At 37.2% G+C, this 18188-nt stretch overlaps 1 protein-coding gene across 10 annotated transcripts in view; it reads left to right on the plus strand.

The window, feature by feature from the left end:
• The window catches only part of ANKS1A (ankyrin repeat and sterile alpha motif domain containing 1A), a 139632-nt gene extending 121467 nt beyond the window's left edge, over positions 1-18165 (plus strand). For 5 of the 10 annotated variants that reach the window (XM_081948532.1, XM_081948534.1, XM_081948537.1 and 2 more), the window contains 10 exons: positions 982-1131; positions 2010-2117; positions 2980-3144; positions 4628-4753; positions 5131-5202; positions 6475-6561; positions 7276-7413; positions 11540-11710; positions 13284-13382; positions 13983-18165. In XM_081948532.1, the coding sequence (XP_081804658.1) occupies positions 982-1131; positions 2010-2117; positions 2980-3144; positions 4628-4753; positions 5131-5202; positions 6475-6561; positions 7276-7413; positions 11540-11710; positions 13284-13382; positions 13983-14102 (1236 nt within the window). In that variant the 3' untranslated portion in view covers positions 14103-18165. The remainder of the gene's footprint in view (positions 1-981; positions 1132-2009; positions 2118-2979; positions 3145-4627; positions 4754-5130; positions 5203-6474; positions 6562-7275; positions 7414-11539; positions 11711-13283; positions 13383-13982) is intronic. The other 5 variants (XM_081948539.1, XM_081948541.1, XM_081948533.1 and 2 more) reach the window with 3 other exon arrangements.
• The last annotated feature ends 23 nt before the right edge of the window (positions 18166-18188 follow it).

Below are 18188 nucleotides of genomic sequence, written 5' to 3' on the forward strand. Positions count from 1 at the left end.
TGCATACAGCTTATGGAATTAATGGATACAATAAAAAATTGTTGCTGCTTAAAAGTTATATTTTGAAAATAATGCATAAATAAGAGATAGGAACAAATCATATTATACCCTTTAACATTAGTTTTCTATGATAGGGATTTTGTTCATAACATAACTAGAACAGGAATGCATGGCCATAGACATTCACATGAAAAGGGAAACTGCCAGAAGCTAAAACTGTGTCTCTATGTGCATATTTCCTGAATGGCTGCAGCAGCTGGCATTAAGTGAGCTGGATAACAGGGTATCTTCAAACATAGCTTGCCCAGAAGACTGGCAGAAAATAGTATAAGAAGTAATTCCCCCTCACACAGATACACACACTTAAATTTCTCATGTTTTGCAGTTATCCTTTTCTCCAGTATTTAGATCCACGTTTCAAAGCAACATATGATGGTATCAGATTTGGGAACATAGCAATTCTTGTGAAGAATTTATGATCCAGATTTTCCTTTAGAGCCTAAAAAATTGCTGCTTCTTTCAGCAATTTTAGACAACTTCCTGATCTTTAGGCAGTACTAAAGTATATTGTATTATTGTACAAATCTGCTTGTTTTTCTTAAATTCCAGAAGGCTGTAGTAAATAAAAGGGGGGGGGAGAGTTGAACAGAAAATATGTGTATGTGTTGTCTGATGCAAAAGCTATTTGGGTAGCATCTTGGAACTGAAAATTAACATACTGGCAAAATATTAAACCTCTTCCTACCAATTTTGCCTTTCATAATTGATACTCTATCAATACTTTATGGAAAAGAGGAAAAGCCACTGATACCCAATTAAATCATTTGCCCAATGATTTATTTCCACTTAATACAAATTATTTATATCTTTTGTTCAAAAAGCTTTGCATAGTTGAGTGCAACCTAACAATCACATTGAAATATCTAAAATGTTTTAAAAGGCTGTTCAGTTATAATGCTCTACTCTTTGTGCTCTTCACAGGTGAAATCTCTAGGCTATGATGGAACTCAACCTTCAGTTCCTGCATGGCTTGATTCCTTGGGGCTTCAAGATTACATTCAGTCATTTCTGTCGAGTGGCTATAGTTCTATAGACTCAGTGAAAAATCTCTGGGAGCTAGAATTAGTAAATGTAAGTTGATATTTCATTGAATTCCAGTTCAGATCGAAATTTGGGCATCCACTGTTAGGATAAACCTTAGCATTGTAACTGTATGAGAGAAGGGATGGAGAGCTATAGCATGATAATCTTTTGTAACAATACAATACAATACAATACAATACAATAGTAGAGTTGGAAGGGACCTTGGAGGTCTTCTAGTCCAACCCCCTGCCTAGGCAGGAAACCCTATACCGTTTCAGACAAATAGCTATCCAACATCTTCTTAAAGACTTCCAGTGTTGGGGCATTCACAACTTCTGGAGGCAAGCTGTTCCACTGATTAATTGTTCTCACTGTCAGGAAATTTCTCCTCAGTTCTAAGTTGCTTCTCTCCTTGATTAGTTTCCACCCATTGCTTCTTGTTCTACCCTCAGGTGCTTTGGAGAATAGTTTGACTCCCTCTTCTTTGTGGCAACCTCTGAGATATTGGAATAATGCTATCATGTCTCCCCTAGTCCTTCTTTCTCTTAAGCTAAACATACCCAGTTCCTGCAACCGTTCTTCATATGTTTTAGTCTCCAGTCCCCTAATCATCTTTGTTGCTCTTCTCTGCACTCTTTCTAGAGTCTCCACATCTTTTTTACATCGTGGCGACCAGAACTGAATGCAGTATTCCAAGTGTGGCCTTACCAAGGCATTATAAAGTGGTATTAACACTTCACGTGATCTTGATTCTATCCCTCTGTTGATGCAGCCTAGAACTGTGTTGGCTTTTTTGGCAGCTGCTGCACACTGCTGGCTCATATTTAAATGGTTGTCCACTAGGACTCCAAGATCCCTTTCACAGTTACTACTACTGAGTAAGGTATCACCAGTACAGTATTTGCTAAGTTTGTCCGTCTCTGCAGGTACTCAAAGTGAATCTTCTTGGCCACCGTAAACGTATTATAGCCTCTCTGGCAGACAGACCATATGAGGAACCCCCACAGAAGCCACCAAGATTCTCTCAATTAAGAGTGAGTTTTCATGTTTCAATGTCTACTCAGTAATAGTTTAGAGAACTGTGAAGAATAGTACCATGGTTGCATTTATGGGTGTTGTTACTCATTCAGATTTATTTATTTTTTAACTAAGGAAGGTCTACAAAATAAATAGATTTTCCTTAAAAACATCTCACTAAAAAGTGGAATTCAAAGTGCTAAATCTGATATATGAAACTTTATGTGGTTTGGCACCAGGATAACTCCAGGATTGCTCACTTCAGGGCTCCCCAATCTCAGGGTCATGGCCCACTACCGGCCCACGGCTTATTTGAAATGTTTGGGCAAGCGTGCACGTGCATGCGCGAAGCTCCAGTCGCTTGAGTGGAGGATGCTTGTGCTATGTGGAAAGCTCCACTCACGCGAATTGAGGGTGCTGAGTGGAGGGTGCTTGTGCTCCATTTGGGGACCACAGGCTTAATCAAATGCACCTCCTACTGGCATTCTAGTTCTGAGAAGTGCAAAAGATGAGACCAGAAAGCTTCTGGCCTTGCAAAAGTTAGCAAAAAGATCAGGTTTTGCCGAACATCTTCAAGGAATTATTGTTAACCATCAATATTTGATTTGTATTTATTGATTCTTGACCATTTTGATTTGTTTCAATAGTATTTTACTGTTTTATGATATTATTGTGGGTGTTCTCCCCCCCCCCTTAACTATGGATGTTTTAATATAATTTATATTGCTAGGTAGCCTAGGTAGCTTGATTGCATATGTGTTTTAATAATGGTCATAATAATATAAAACTTTGCCAACTACTTGGTATGCATACAAAAGACTTTCAAAATAATCAACAAAACAAGTGTTTTTTTTAAAATGTCAATGTCTTGAATTTCAGTGCCAGGATTTGATATCCCAGACATCTTCACCTCTGAGCCATAGTGACTCCTGCACAGGGAGGTCTGCAGACCTCCTGCTTCCTTTGGAAGATGCTGGGAGGAAGAGACATGAGAATATCCATGATGTTGCATCTTATCCAAGAGCAGAGAAGTTTAGGACACAGGTCAGAATAATCTGAGTCCTTTACATCATGTTGGTAATTTATCTTTGGAGATTACTGTATACTTTAAGAAGTAGCAGAAAACCAAAAACTGTTATGCTACAGAGCAACAACCTTCAGAGAAAAAGGTGCCCAGACTTGCAGTATCCGTATCAGTTTCTCTGGCTGCAGAATGTGGCTATAACATCAAGATATTCACTGTAAAAACAACAGCAGTAATCTGTGTGTATTTCCAAAGAGGATGTTTGGAAAGGGGAATGACTAGTTCTGAATTTTCTTGACACTGTGTCTGGGGATTCTTTCCTCCTCCAGTGGAGTAGCCAATTAACTCAAGCCAGTTTCTGTCTCCCTATCTTGGTATTGTTTGGCACTGGCACTGTGCCTAGAGGCAATTATAGTTCATCAAAGGGACCAGGTATTATGTGATCACAGAATTGATAATTATACAGATGAATGTATGTTTTAGTTAGGCAACAGATGTTAAAGTAGCAGTTGCTAAAAAGTTGTTAAAGTAAACTGTGACCACAGTTTAGCCAATTAGCCTATCTCAATCCATTCTGTAAAGCAATCATGCTCAGAATAGGACTTTTAACAATTCCTTCCATAGGACATATACAGCACCAGCTAAGTCAGTAGTTACACGTTTTATTTATTTTGTTTATAAATTTAATTGGCCCTTCAATTTACCACAAGGTAACTCTGGCTGGAATGTTCATCAATAACCTAAAACTTTGAAAATTTTAAGAATTTCAGAAAGTAACATCATACTTACCTTTGCTGAAGTCTTTGAAATCCTGATTTTCACTAAGCCTTTAAGTACCATATTTTTCAGAGTATAAGAGTCACCTTCCCCCCCCCCCAAAGAGGGTGAAAATCTGGGTGCATCTTATACACTGAATACAGCATTTTTGGCCTACCGAAACCTCACCCCCTTGCAAAAATGGACGTGCAGAGGGTTTGGGATGCTTGCAAAGTGCTCCTGGGGGCTGGGGAGGGCAAAAATGAGCAAAAGATGGCCCTATTTTTGCTCGTTTCCCCCCCCCCCCAGCCCCCAGGACCACTCTACAAGCCTCCCAAAACCCTGTTTGTCACAAAAAATGAGGCATGCAGAGGGTTTGGGAGGCCTGCAGAGTGCAAATACTTTTTTAAAAAAATTACCTCTTCAAAATCGTGATGCGTCTTATACTCCGGTGCCTCTCATAGTCCAAAAAATACGGTATTGATTTTTATTTAAACATTTTAGTGTGATTATTTTTTATACTTTTTGCAGAATTGTATATATTTGTATGCATAAACAGGTGTGTGTAGTTTAGTTTACCTTATTGTCATTGCACAATGTACAATGAAATTAAATATATATGTAATGTTATATTTAGATATACATAACTTGAAATAAATGTAATCTATTTGTAATCTGTGTAGTTAGTTTCTTTATTAATTAGTCCCTAGTGAAAAATTCTGATTTGAACAGTTATTTGTGTTGTAGGAGGAACATCGTGAATCAAAGCTTACACTCAGACCTCCTAGTCTGGCAACTCCATATGCTCCCGTCCAGCACTGGCAACATCAGCCAGAAAAACTTATATTTGAGTCCTGTGAGTATGAAGCCAATGTAAGTATATTCTTGATTTTTGTACCATGTTGCATCATTTTGAGGTCCTCATAAATGTTTACCGATTGCTACTTAGTTTAGTCAAGGTTTACTAAGCGTACAAAGTTAATATCAGCTGATGTGGCAGCAGCTCCAGCTAGAGTAGAGGGGGAAATGAAGAAGCGTTCTAACAAGAAGTCTACATGAGAGGAAGCAACAGAGGCCAGCTCTTGAATCCCTTATCTGCCTATTCCCAAGAGAATGCAGTTAGTCTGGCTAGATTCTTCTAAACAGAGGAATAACAATAAACTACTATGGCCTCTCATGGAGTTGTTCTGTTTCTTTGTGCTGACCTTAATTATACTATCAAGTACTTACTATTTTCCTGCTTTAAACAGTATCTAGGGTCCATGTTAATCAAAGATCTTCGAGGAACAGAATCTACACAGGATGCCTGTGCAAAAATGAGGGTAAGTATGCAATTTATAAAAATTATTTTGATACTGAGTATGTAATGTGTGAACTCCATAATTGAAGATTCTGCTTAGGATATAGACTAAACTTATTAAATCCAAAAAATTTAGCTTCATTATCCTGAACTACCATTTGGCCATACTGTTTAAGAGATTCAGGATAAATCTGGATATTTTAAAGTCTCTTTTCAAGCCCTGGTCACTTGTGACATTGTTTTAAAAACCCAAATTGTAACAATTGTGTTCCAGCAGCAATAAAAATCTTCAAGCACAGATTATGAATCGTTTGGCACTGATCCTCAGATCTATAATTATCTAAACTTGACTCCTCTCAAGATTATCCGGACTACATTTTTAAGGGCTTTATTGCAAGTTCCTGACATATTGCAACTCCATTAAGACTAGAATCTGTTTTAATTTCTATAGAAGTGTGCATGAAGTGCTGCTACTTAAAATGTTGGCATAAACATTTTAAGTCCCTTCGGGGAGAGGGAGCGGTTTATAAATTTGAAATAAAGTAAAGTAAAGTAAATATTATTTGGAAGCTTCATAGCCCCCTTGATTGTACAAGTTGATTTTTCAACAAAAGGGCTGGCAGAGAATGATTTCAACTGAAAAATGTGCAGTATTTCTGACCGCTATCTTTGGTTTGAGTTGAAATAGCAAACATTTGATATAGATTTTCAAAATGATTTAAATTCTAGTTACATCTAAATAATGGTGGGCTTGTATGAAAAATCTTTTTCAACGGCCACTTTGCTAATATTTTATTTCTGTCTCATAAGAGACAGTTTAGCCATTGTTGATATTTTTTCTTCATCTCTGCTGGGAGATTTAACAGCATCTTCTTGCAAATGCCCTGATGGGGAAAGTTGAGTCAGTACTTTGAATCGGTACTTTATGCTGTTTCTTTTATTTGACTTGCACAAAGGTTTGATAGTGTTTTAATGATAAATAGTAACATTGTTAAATTGACATGGTATAGTTTCTTTGTGTGTATCAGTGTTCTTTGACTATAAATGTAATTTAATTTTCAGCATTTTTAACTCAATAATATAGATTTTGTTTTCTTTTATTATGTAATATTTTGCTGCATTCCAGATTTCAGAAATGCAGCTCTATAAAACAGCGTTATTGCATAATATCCAATTTATGAAACTGAAAATTAAACTGAAGTGAGAGAATTTGAAATCTTTTGTACACATGACCTCCATTCTTGAGAAATTATTTAATCTATGTCTATTGTTATTTTATTTCTCTTTTATAAAGAAATCAACTGAGCATATGAAGAAAACCCCAACAATAATATTATCTATTACTTACAAAGGAGTGAAGTTCATAGATGCTGCTAACAAGGTAAGGAAATCCTTGTGTTCATGATTAGTATTCCAGCCTTAAGTGACACGATAGTGCTGTAGTAGCATGAACATAATATTAATCTATTCTGCAAATCCTCAGCCCTGATCAGCAGAAAGACACATTTTTCTGACAAATTCTAGCTCGGTGCTAAGATGGGCAGTGATTAATTAATTAATTGTAAAGATTGTCAGACTGATTTTTCTTTATCACGTGCTATCACTTCTGATGGAGTTGCACAGTTGTAACTTGTCTGTTACACTTGCTATTAGACAACTCAAGCTAGAGCATCCTGCTTCTATCATGAAGCTTGGCCAATCATATGCAACCTCCACCTGTGCATATTGTGCCACAAAAAGGAGGCCTCAATTGCATGTCTAAGTTACCTTAATAAAAGCTTGCAGGACTGCAATATATGGCCTTAATATAATGTCGTGCTGAAGTCCCAAGTCCAGTCACTGGCCACTACACAATGAAATTGGCAACCCAGACTCACCTGAACACCTATAACATTTACAAGTGTAGTTTTGCAATGTGGACAGTATTGAGTTATATGGATAAATGGTTTCTAGAAGGAGAAGGCAAATTTCAGTGTGAGCAGTGTGTGATTTTTATGCAAGTACAAAGTAACACAATGAAACTTTGTTTTGTTAATATTTCCTTATGTTAATTTCACTATGCATATTGAGCAAAACAACTGTTTGTATATGGCAGAATGTAATTGCTGAACATGAAATTCGGAACATCTCTTGTGCTGCCCAAGACCCTGAAGATCTCTGTACATTTGCCTATATCACTAAGGACTTGCACACTAGTCATCACTACTGTCATGTCTTCAGTACCGTTGATGTGGTAAGTAATATAACAATCAGTGCTTTGTTTATGGAGGCTTTGGATTCTGCTTAATGATCTTCATCATTAAGTTAAGTTACTGGGCTGGAATGAAATCCCCTGTGAACTGGAAGTAAATGCCAAATGATAGAATGCAAGAATACAAGCAATACATATAGCAATAGCACTTACACTTATATACCGCTTTACAGTGCTTTATGGTCCTTCTCTTGAAATTGTCTCTGGATATGAAAGGATCAAATACACGTCGTGGGGCCAATATATTTTGTCACTACGTTCAAACATAATACTTACAAATAATGTTTGCAAGTAGTGACTGTTGTTAAATGAGGCACACCCATAATCATCTTGCTAAATAACCCCTACCTCTGCTCTCCCCAATGCAGTTGTTAAATGACCAAGTGGGTCATTAAGTGGAACACTGGGTGCTTCACAAATGATGAAAAACCCTCACAGTACCCCTAGGTTCTATTGTAATGTACTATCAATCTTTCGGCAATAAAAGCAGTAAATGTATATTGGGGGTAGGATTACTTTTTTCCCTGGACTCCAATAAACCCCCAGAGACCGATTGCTTTGTGTATTTTTGGAGGAGCTCAAGGAAATAGGAGGATAGAGAAGGAACAAATAAAACTGACTAAAGATTTCTAAAGCTGGTATATTATTTATTTGTGTGTGTGTGTGTGTGTGTGTGTGTGTGTGTGTGTGTTTGTGCTGATAAATAAATAAAGGGAGACTAGTATAGATCTATTTCAAGCTATTTAGCTCTCATCAGCTAGCCATACCCTTACTGGGATTTGAACCTGGGCTTTATTTATCAGCACAAATACAACACAAACATAGCAAAGGCAACATTAAAAATAAAAATATGGTTTTCTGCCTGGCTGGTCTTCTGTAATGAGCCGAAGGACAGAAAGGGGGAGTAATGAGCTCCCTCCCATACTTGGGCATACCAGGGGTTGTAACACAAATACATACATACATACATACATACATACATACATACATACATACATATTATTATATATTATATTAATATATATTATAATATACTATATTACATTATACTATCTCATATATTGTATCATATCATATCATATCATATTATATTATATTTATTTACCATTTTTAAGAACCACCCATGTCCCTCACAGAGGGACTCTATTTCTTCATGCAACATTAGTTCTTCCTTCCTACCCTGCTCACAAGGTAGGGATGATCAGGGTGCTCAGCAGTAGCTCTTTTTGGAACAAGAGATTGAATTTCAATATGGCCTATAAAAACACCCTCAGAAATAATATCTAATAATATTTTATCCAACCCTTTTAATTGAGTTCTATTGGAATTGGTTTGCTGTTGAAAATCAATTTTGATAGTGTTGTTCATTCACATTGATAAAAAAAATTCAAATCCAAAGTGCTCAGAGTAGAGAGGTATGATTTCTATCCATAGGAATCCATTCCAAGCCACAGTACAAAATTAATGAGTGTGCAGTAGCACCACAGTATAAGCTCCATCCTTCCGTATTTGTTTCTTGATTTCTGATGCACGCACACGATTCATTGGGTGGGGGTGGGGGGGTTACAACAGTATAACTTGCTTGCCATGTATACCTCCTCCCATATTTGGATATTTACATCTTCTATTAAAAATATCACCATATTCAGCAAATTGTATGCTGAAATGTTGGTTCAACAGAATTGAACAGCTGACAGTGGGGTGTCTGCCAAACCTAACACACACATATATGTATTTCAGATTGATACCAGGAGATATGCTGTTTAAGAACATAGACTGATATTTATTTTTCCTCATATAGAATTGTATGATACCATATTGTGAAAGATTCTATCCACACAAAAATTTCAGATTTCAGGAAATCCCAAAACAGATATATATGAATAGAGACAGTATTCATATTTATTACATTGTAGTTGAACTACTTGCTAATTCTCTCAGATGCCCTTCTACTTTAGGTAAAACATATAAAGGTTCCCCTCGCACATATTTGCTAGTCATTCCCGACTCTAGTGGGTGGTACTCATCTCCGTTTCAAAGCCGAAGAGCCAGCACTGTCCGAAGATGTCTGCGTGGTCATGTGGCCGGCATGACTAAATGCCGATGGTGCATGGAACGTTGTTATAGTAACATATAGTAAACATATAGTATTCCTATATTGAAATAACATTGCCATACTTTCAATAACTCATTCTTTGAGGATGATTTTACATGCACTTCACATTTACTGAAAAGGAACTTACTGTTAAATAATAATAATAAATTAATAATAATAATAAATTTGAATTTATTAGCCGCTCCCTCTCCACACAGGACTCGGGGCGGCGTACAATAAAACATATAAAACATAAAAACATATCTGCAAACACATAAACATCCAAATACACACATATACAAAGACATACATGCACGGAGGAGGTAACAAATTACATCACATTAGGAATGTTAAAAATCAGCCATTAAAATACCCCATTAATAATAACACAATTTAAAATTCAAAAGGACTGTCAGGAGGAATAAGAAAAAAAAATTACGGTTGAGCCAGGCCAGATAATTGAAAGAGGTGGGTCTTCAGCTGTACACGGAAGGAGCGGAGATCGGAAGTAATCCTGATGTCACGGGGGAGGTCATTCCACAGGGCTGGGCCCATCACAGAGAAGGCTCTGCTCCTGGGTGTCGCCCCCCGACACTGTTTAGTGGACGGCACCCGAAAAGTCCCTCTCTGTGTGAGCGGATTGGTCGTAGGGATGTATGGGGCAGGATGCGATCCCGCATGTAACTAGGTCCTGTGCCATGAAGCGCTTTAAAGATCGTAATCAAAACCTTGAAACGCACTCGGTAGACTACAGGAAGCCAGTGCAGCTCGCGCAGGAGAGGTGTTACAGGGGAGTATCTAGTCCTCTCCATAATCACCCGCGCGGCCGCATTCTGGACCAACTGCAGTCTCCAAGTGCATCTCAAGGGAAGCCCCATGTAGAGAGCATTGCAGTAGTCCAGGCGAGACGTCACCAGCGCATGGGTGACTGTGCGTAGGGCATCCCGGTCCAATAAGGGGCGCAATTGGCGCATCAGGCGAACCTGATGGAACGCCCCCCTTGCCACGGCTGTTACATGGTCATCCATGGACAGCCGGGCATCCAGGAGGACGCCCAAATTGCGCACCCGTTCCACGGGGGCCAGTTGCTCGCCCCCAATGGCCAGAGATGGAAGCAACTGGTTGAACCGGGAGGCCAGAAGCCACAGCCACTCCGTCTTGGAGGGGTTGAGTTTTAGTCGGTTGCCATCCATCCAGACCCGTATGGCCTCCAAACACCGGGACATCATTTCAACGGCCTCTTTGGGGTGGTTCGGGGTGGAAATATATAGCTGAGTATCATCAGCATACAGATGATATCCCACCCCAAAACCACGGATGATCTCGCCCAGCGGTTTCATGTATGTGTTGAACAGGAGAGGCGAGAGCACCGATAGGAGGCGAGGCGAGAGCACCGACCCCTGTGGCACCCCACATGTGAGGGGGCTCAGGGTCGATCTCTGCTCCCCTGCCAACACACGTTGCGTCCGGCCAGAGAGGTAGGAGCCAAACCACCGTAAAACGGTGCCCCTGACTCCCAGCCCCTCTAGCCGGTGCAACAGGATACCATGGTCGATGGTATCGAACGCCGCCGAGAGATCTAATAGGACCAGGATAGAGGAACAACCCCTATCTCTGGCCCTCCAGAGATCATCAACCAACGATACCAAATACCAAGGTAATTAGCTTAAATCTGGAATCAAATGTTATAGGGTGGCTAATTCCATAAGAGAACATTTAGTCAGTTTCTTGGAAGTATATCCTTAAGTCTTTTGTTTCACTTTTAATAATAGAAGCTTCACTGCAAAGCTTCAGGTTTAAGACATATAGTGTAGAGGATGTTCAGGATTAAGAAATTATTTAGGTATTTATTATTGGCTTCTAATATGAAGGATCTATATGCTATGTATGTTTCTAATGTGTCTTAGGAACTCCAATTTTTTGGTTGAATGAATATAATAAAAATTCCTTAGTAAAATACAACAGTTTTTTTGTATTTTAAATATTGTGCATCTTTTGTTTCTTTTTCCCAAGAACCTAACATATGAAATCATTCTGACATTGGGGCAAGCATTTGAAGTAGCCTACCAGTTGGCCCTTCAAGCTCAAAAATCAAAATCTCCAGCTGTTTTGACTGCAGAAATGATAGAAACAAAATCTTCAAAACCAGTGCCTAAACCTCGAGTCAGCATGAGGAAGTCAGCAGTATGTATCTTACATGTTTTCATCCTTTGCTATAGAAGTATGCAAGAACCTAAGTGATGTCTGAACTTATCTTTCTAAGTCTATCTACTTTCTGTTCAAAATTATTATTTTTTCAATCTTCTATTTCAGCAAATGCTCTAGATCAGCAACCCCCAAGATTTTGTGAGCCAGGGACCATTCCATGAGGGCAATTTTTCTGTGGACCAGAGGCACATGGTTTCATGTACAGTGTGGATCTTGTACATGTGCTAATGGGGCTTTACACACTTGCGCTGCCCAATTCTTGGTGTGCTATGGCCTAGTGCCGCTTTGTGGCCTGGGTCTTGGGGCCCTCTGGTCTAGAGCAAGGGTGGGCCCTCTGTGGTACTCAAGCTCTTTTAATACTATCACAACTGAACATGTTTAAAAAGCCACAATGTATTGTTCTTGGGAGGGGATTTTCTAAGAAAATGTAATATTAGAATTGGTACCCAATCCCTATGTTTTGCAGCTTTTCAACTTCTAAAATATCTTGTCCATCCCTTGACCTCTCAAAGCTTTATGGGATTTATGTGCTGAAACAATTTTTAGCTCTAGGCAGATTGTTTCAGCCATTCTGAGCATTTTGAAATTGAAATATTTGAAATATTTCAAGTTTGAAATCAGGTCCAGACTATTTGGGGCATTCAACTTCAGATTCAAATTGGAAACATTTTAAATTTGAAACATTTAGCCACTTCTAAAAACTTTGCCTACCCTCCAGTAGAGCCAGGTAAGTGAAAATAGACCATCAGTTATCAAATGATAGAAAGAATACAAATTACTGAAGAAATTGAACGTTATTCAAAGTATGTTTTAAAAGCAAACATAGCAAAAAATATCTCTCCATGCAAATTATGGTTTTTCCCTTTTTATATTGCTACTTGATACATATAATTTGAGAGCAGAAATAGGATCAGATTGTCCTTGGCTTCCATTAGTTACTATATATTACCAATGTTGGCAGAATAGAAATGCTGTTTCTAAGAAGTATTATGGGGAAGAGTGACCTACTTGATCATTAGCATATTTTCTCATCTTGTGACCTGACAAAGTGGATTTATTAATCCAGTCTTAGTTGAATTTCTCACATTGTCTAAGAACTATACATGAAATTGCTAATTTGCAGTAACATGGGAAGTTACAAAAATAGCAAATATTAAGTAAAATGTTGCCTTTATATCTGTGCTGTAAAGTTATATTTTTCTTCATAATTGCTGTTGCTCAGACATTTCTACACTTTCCTTTAACATGAATCTATGTTCATTGCAAAAACTTCTTTGGCTTTTATGTCAGCAATATCTATGCTTTTATATGTATTTAAGCATTATTGTTCTCAAGCTTCCCTTTATCCAATAGGAACACGAACACACAACTAATGACACACAAATCCTACTTAGTTTCTATTCTTTAACATTCCAAGATTATCCCATTAATGGTCTTTGTTAATTTAACAAGAAAATAAATCTTCTGGAATTCTAACCCATAAGATTTCTTTCTTGGTTGCTGTCCTTTTTTACCTTCTGTCTGTGTTTTGCTTGCTCCCACTCCTCAGGTGCCGCTCCCTTCTGATAGTCGCTGTTGTTACTGTCATACCTGTACTACACACCGTCCTTCCTATCTACCGCTGCAGTCTGTTAGTCCAGGAACTAAGGTCTTTACCCTTCTTGCAGTCAAGTTTCTCGTTGTGAACCTGTTTCTTTAAGTGCACCAGATCTCCTTCGGATTCTTTCATTACTTAGCTTTGATGGTCTTTATTCCATTCTGGATTGCAATTCCACTTTACATTATGTAAGGCAGATTTTGAGAAGTGTGCAGTAAACAACATTTGGACTGATCAGATTCAGTTTAGCAGGGAAAAAAGTTCAGTTGATAAGAGAATAAATTATAAAAAAAATATGAGCAAAGTAGATCATAGGAATGTTTTGCTGGAAAATCAGTTCAATGTTATTTTTTATTGAAACGCAACTAGATCATAATTACGTCTGAACAAAATTTAACTTGTTCATATTCTTAACTTGTTCATAATCTGAAATGAGCTGATTCTATTTTTGTTTTGTGGAAATATGATACATTTTTTTCTGATGATTACATATATCCCATATGCATGTACACATTATGCTTAAATGCTAGAGTAGCTATCTTCATTTCAAATCTGTGTGTCTCTGTCCATTGGTTTAAAAATGCACCTAATTTCATACTTTCAAAGAAAACGGGGTGCCTGAAATGTTCGTTCTTCTTTAATGTTCTCTAGCTGGAGCAATCTGAAGAGGACCAAGACTCCCAGACTCATGCTGGTGTATCCTGGGTAGTTGAGCCCAAGCAGGATTCCAAGAGGACCCTCAGCACTAAGTATGAGACTACTATCTTCTGAAAACAAATCTACATCCAACCAGTCTAACTGTGCCTTTGCAGTCTGATCTGCCTGCTGTTCTAAACCTTCCTTTCCCCCCATTGCTGGCGCTAGGCATGGTGCCACCAGAGGCAGCAGGATAGGATTATCATAGACTAAACAGCCTTTTTTATCTGCTTTCTACTGAACACTGTGAATTCTCCTAAAGAAAACAAGGGTAACACACTGAGAGAGTCAGCTGTTTTTAGATGTCTTGAGAGATGGGAGAAATGAAGCCTGTGGGAGTTCAGTATATGGATTTGGGAAAATCAACTCGTGTTTTTGATTTTCTCTTCATGTTGACACTGCGAATATGGAGTGGATTAACACTCCATAGGGCTTTATTGTTTAGCATTCTTGTTACTGGATGGTTCTACAACTTTGTTCTCTTGTGTACATACTGTTGTAATCGATTTATATCTCCATACTAAGACATGGCAACAACTGTTCCATGTAGCATTCTTTTACCTGTCATCTCAAAAGACACTAATTACTGTGATATTGTTTGCAAACCTCTTGCTCACCTGATTTCTAGCATGAATCCTGTTCACACTCTTTACTGTTTCTGGATACCGGAATGAATGGTATAATGAAAAAGGCAACTAGGTTCCATGATTCCCTCTATTAAGCACTTTCTTTTTTCTAGGAGTCAGACTTGATATAAATAATATTAAACAGGAATGTTTCAGCTCTGCAAGTATTTCTGATCAGTCTGTGTAGGATTTACTGTTAGAGCTTTCTGTTTATGTTAAGCAATCCACTTACAATTAACTGATTAATCACATTTCCTGAACTTTAATTAGAGTGCATCTTACAATGATACACACTAGTTGCTATAAATAAGGATCAGAGGCTGATAAAGTATAAGATCAAGGCAAATGGTAGGAAATATGGATGCCATACTTACATTGAATTAAATACAGTTAACAATTAGAAGAAAAGGTATCAAGATTTTATACAGAATATTCCTAAATGTGCAGCATTCCAGACACCGGAGTTTTCAAAATATTTGTAATTCATCTTTCTCCAGGCAGGCCAGTAAATAGTATCTGACTTCTTATGACTTTTCAATACAAATTTTATTTAGTTTTTTAAACAAAAAAATGCAAAGGTAGAGTGAATTTTAAATTACTGGCTTTTCACTGAATGCTTGTCAGCTGAACAGAGATGATCTTAAATTCCATCTCTCAAAATAAACTGAATGAAACTGATGAGTTCAGATGATGTCTAACATTTGCCTACTGTCCTTCAAATAATTTGTTTTTACTAAACACAAGTTTTCCAGTGATAATCCAGACACTTCACATTATTCAGAGACTGTAGAGTTACTACGACTGAATGACCTTATGTAAATTACCATACATTTCTCACATCTGGGATTTAGTCATTGACAATAGTATAAATTTCCCTTGGTTGCATTTTTTAAATGTATAAAATCATTCAATCCCTAGCTTTCTTTTCATTAATATTGTCCCCATTTTGTTTGCCTTTTGCCAAGCTGAACTACAGACATCCACGTTTCTCCATGGAAATGTAGTAAATGAGCAGAGCTCTAAGAAGCAGTGAAATCCTGGAGGTACGAAGATCAACACCCGGCTCTGGGTTGTGTCCTTGGCTGCTCATTAAGGACTTCCAGAGTTGAGTGAAAAGAGTCCCAAGCCACAAGCTGATAAAAGCAATATGCATTTTTAGCAAAGAACTGAAACTTCTGCAGTTAAAAGACTGATGCCATGAATTTTAGTTTGAAATGTTTTTGTTTCCTTTATATTGTGAAATCCTCAATTTCAGCATAGCATTGATGCAATTGAACAACAATAACTGCTAAAACAAAACATGAATATGCCTGTCTTATAATATAGCTTTACAATATCTGAATATTAAATCATATATTCATACTTGGCTTGGAATAGCAATAGGCAAATACCCAACTTGATGCAATATTAAATTTATTTTGAGGTACTAGCACCAAGGCTGAAAATTGTTCATTCTTAATAGTTACAGTAATAATTTAAAAGGGTATCTAACTTAAAAGAATCAGAGAAATTTAAATTCTTGACAGTTCTTGAACTAACTAGAAGCCTGGTATAAGTAAGCCTACTTAACTGTATCACTGCAATACAGCTGTTTTGTGAAAGTATTTTTCCCTCCACACAATTTATAATAACTGGACTGTGATTTCTTGCATCTCAATCAAGTAATCTATTTTTTAAAATGTGATTGGATTGTACTCCGTGGTTTGATATTTTTTAGATGATTATTCACTGATTAGCACTTTTTATACTAGTTGATAATTTAAAAATGCTCATGTAAGTTCATAATTTAAGTATCTTATATAATGATTACAGAGTATAAAAAAGTGGAGATCATGGGCATTATGCTAAAACAATTTATTTACTTAATTCCACTTAATTCAACAATTACTGCTTCAGGTAGAAGCTGAACAAGAAAATGGGTTATTTTAAGTATTCACAATCTTGGACGCTGGCTTCAGTTCTGACTGTGATAAATAAGTATCTCTATCCTATCCAAGAAAAAGATGAGGAAGTGCAAATAATGCTTTGGTGGATATGATAGTTTGCTATACCCTGTCATTGTGTCAATGATTTTCTTCAATTTTTGTTACTGCTGTATCATTAAGATGTAATTTAGTCTTACTCTATTTGGTTAAAAATAGGAGGAAAAAGTATCCTTATCCCAAATAGTTGGATTTGGGAATAATTCACAGATGAATTTCTTGAAACACAACATTCCTTTATATGCATATGTAAATGATATGCTGGCGTTGGTATAAATATTACTGTACCAGTAAGTCTGTTCTTAAAGAATGCAAATTGCATTTTTGCTAAGGAGGATAGGATAGTTAGCCTTAGAACATATTGACAAAAATGATGAAAGCTTCCAACTTGCTTCTTCCAGTAATTTGGTGCTTCCTTTCTGAGTTTACATGGACAAAGCAATATCCATGGGTGCATCTCCTGATTAAGCATTCCTTTTAAGAAGGCAATTCAAGCCATTTTGGACTTGAGTTTTCCTATGATTTTAGCTGTTTCTAGACTCCAAAGTATTTGAGACTTTTGTCTCTCTGTGATGTTTTGTAGCACACAGAGGAGAATACCATCTATAGTTGGCACTTAATCTGTTTATTGGACTTTTAAAATACTACACTTATTGTAAGCAGTCATTTGTGCTGAAATAACATCTCCCTGTGCTGCTTTTGCTAGAACGCCTTTTCAAAAAGGATAATCTAAAACTGTAGGCTTATTTTTACTTCATTTGAGTCCAAGATGAGAACACTTTATAAATGCTATGATGGATGAGCTACTGCTTATCTTTTGAATGGAAAATCCATTTGTGAAAATCAAAACTCCTGTAGGATTTTTTTGTTTTATATATTTACACACTAGTATCAGCTCACAGAAATTGGCCTTTAGACTTTCTTAGCTTGTGAGAAAAATCCTGAATTTGAGGTACATGACAATCTGCCCAGCCTTCTTTGGGGAAGAATTCTAAAGCAGCTTCAAGCGGTGAGCTGTGCGGTTCTTGCAGACAGGTATCTAATGATACCTCACTTTTTCAATACCTTCTTTGCCTGTGAAAATAAAAATGCTGGGTGATATTTCACTCCTTCACTGCCTCTGTTTGCATGATCAGTATGAATGTCTATCAGCAGGATTTTCTGCTATGCTTGCTTCTGAAGAAGGCAGGCAGATTCTTCGTAATAGGCAGTTTGAATATCAACACTTTTATGCTAATTGTGATGTATGGCAGTGGGACTGATTTGTAATAAAATGTTATTTAATCTGTCTTTGTATTTTGATACTTGAACTATTTCCTTTTTATTTTCTGTATATAAAAATTATTCTGTCTCTCTCTTTTTTTTTTTTGTGGTACCAAACATAACCAATCTGTGCAACAACATAGACTGACCTCACTACAACAAGGCGAGACTGTAAATATTTCTGAGCTTCCAGCAGTCGTTTTGTTGTTTGTTTTTCATAACTGTATGAGTTAGAACTGAGTAAATTAATAAAATTAGATATCTCTGTATGGGTTGTTGTGGTATATTAG

This window comes from Natrix helvetica (genome assembly GCF_964273705.1).
Source record: "Natrix helvetica genome assembly, chromosome: 3".
Taxonomy (NCBI): Eukaryota; Metazoa; Chordata; class Lepidosauria; order Squamata; family Natricidae; genus Natrix; species Natrix helvetica.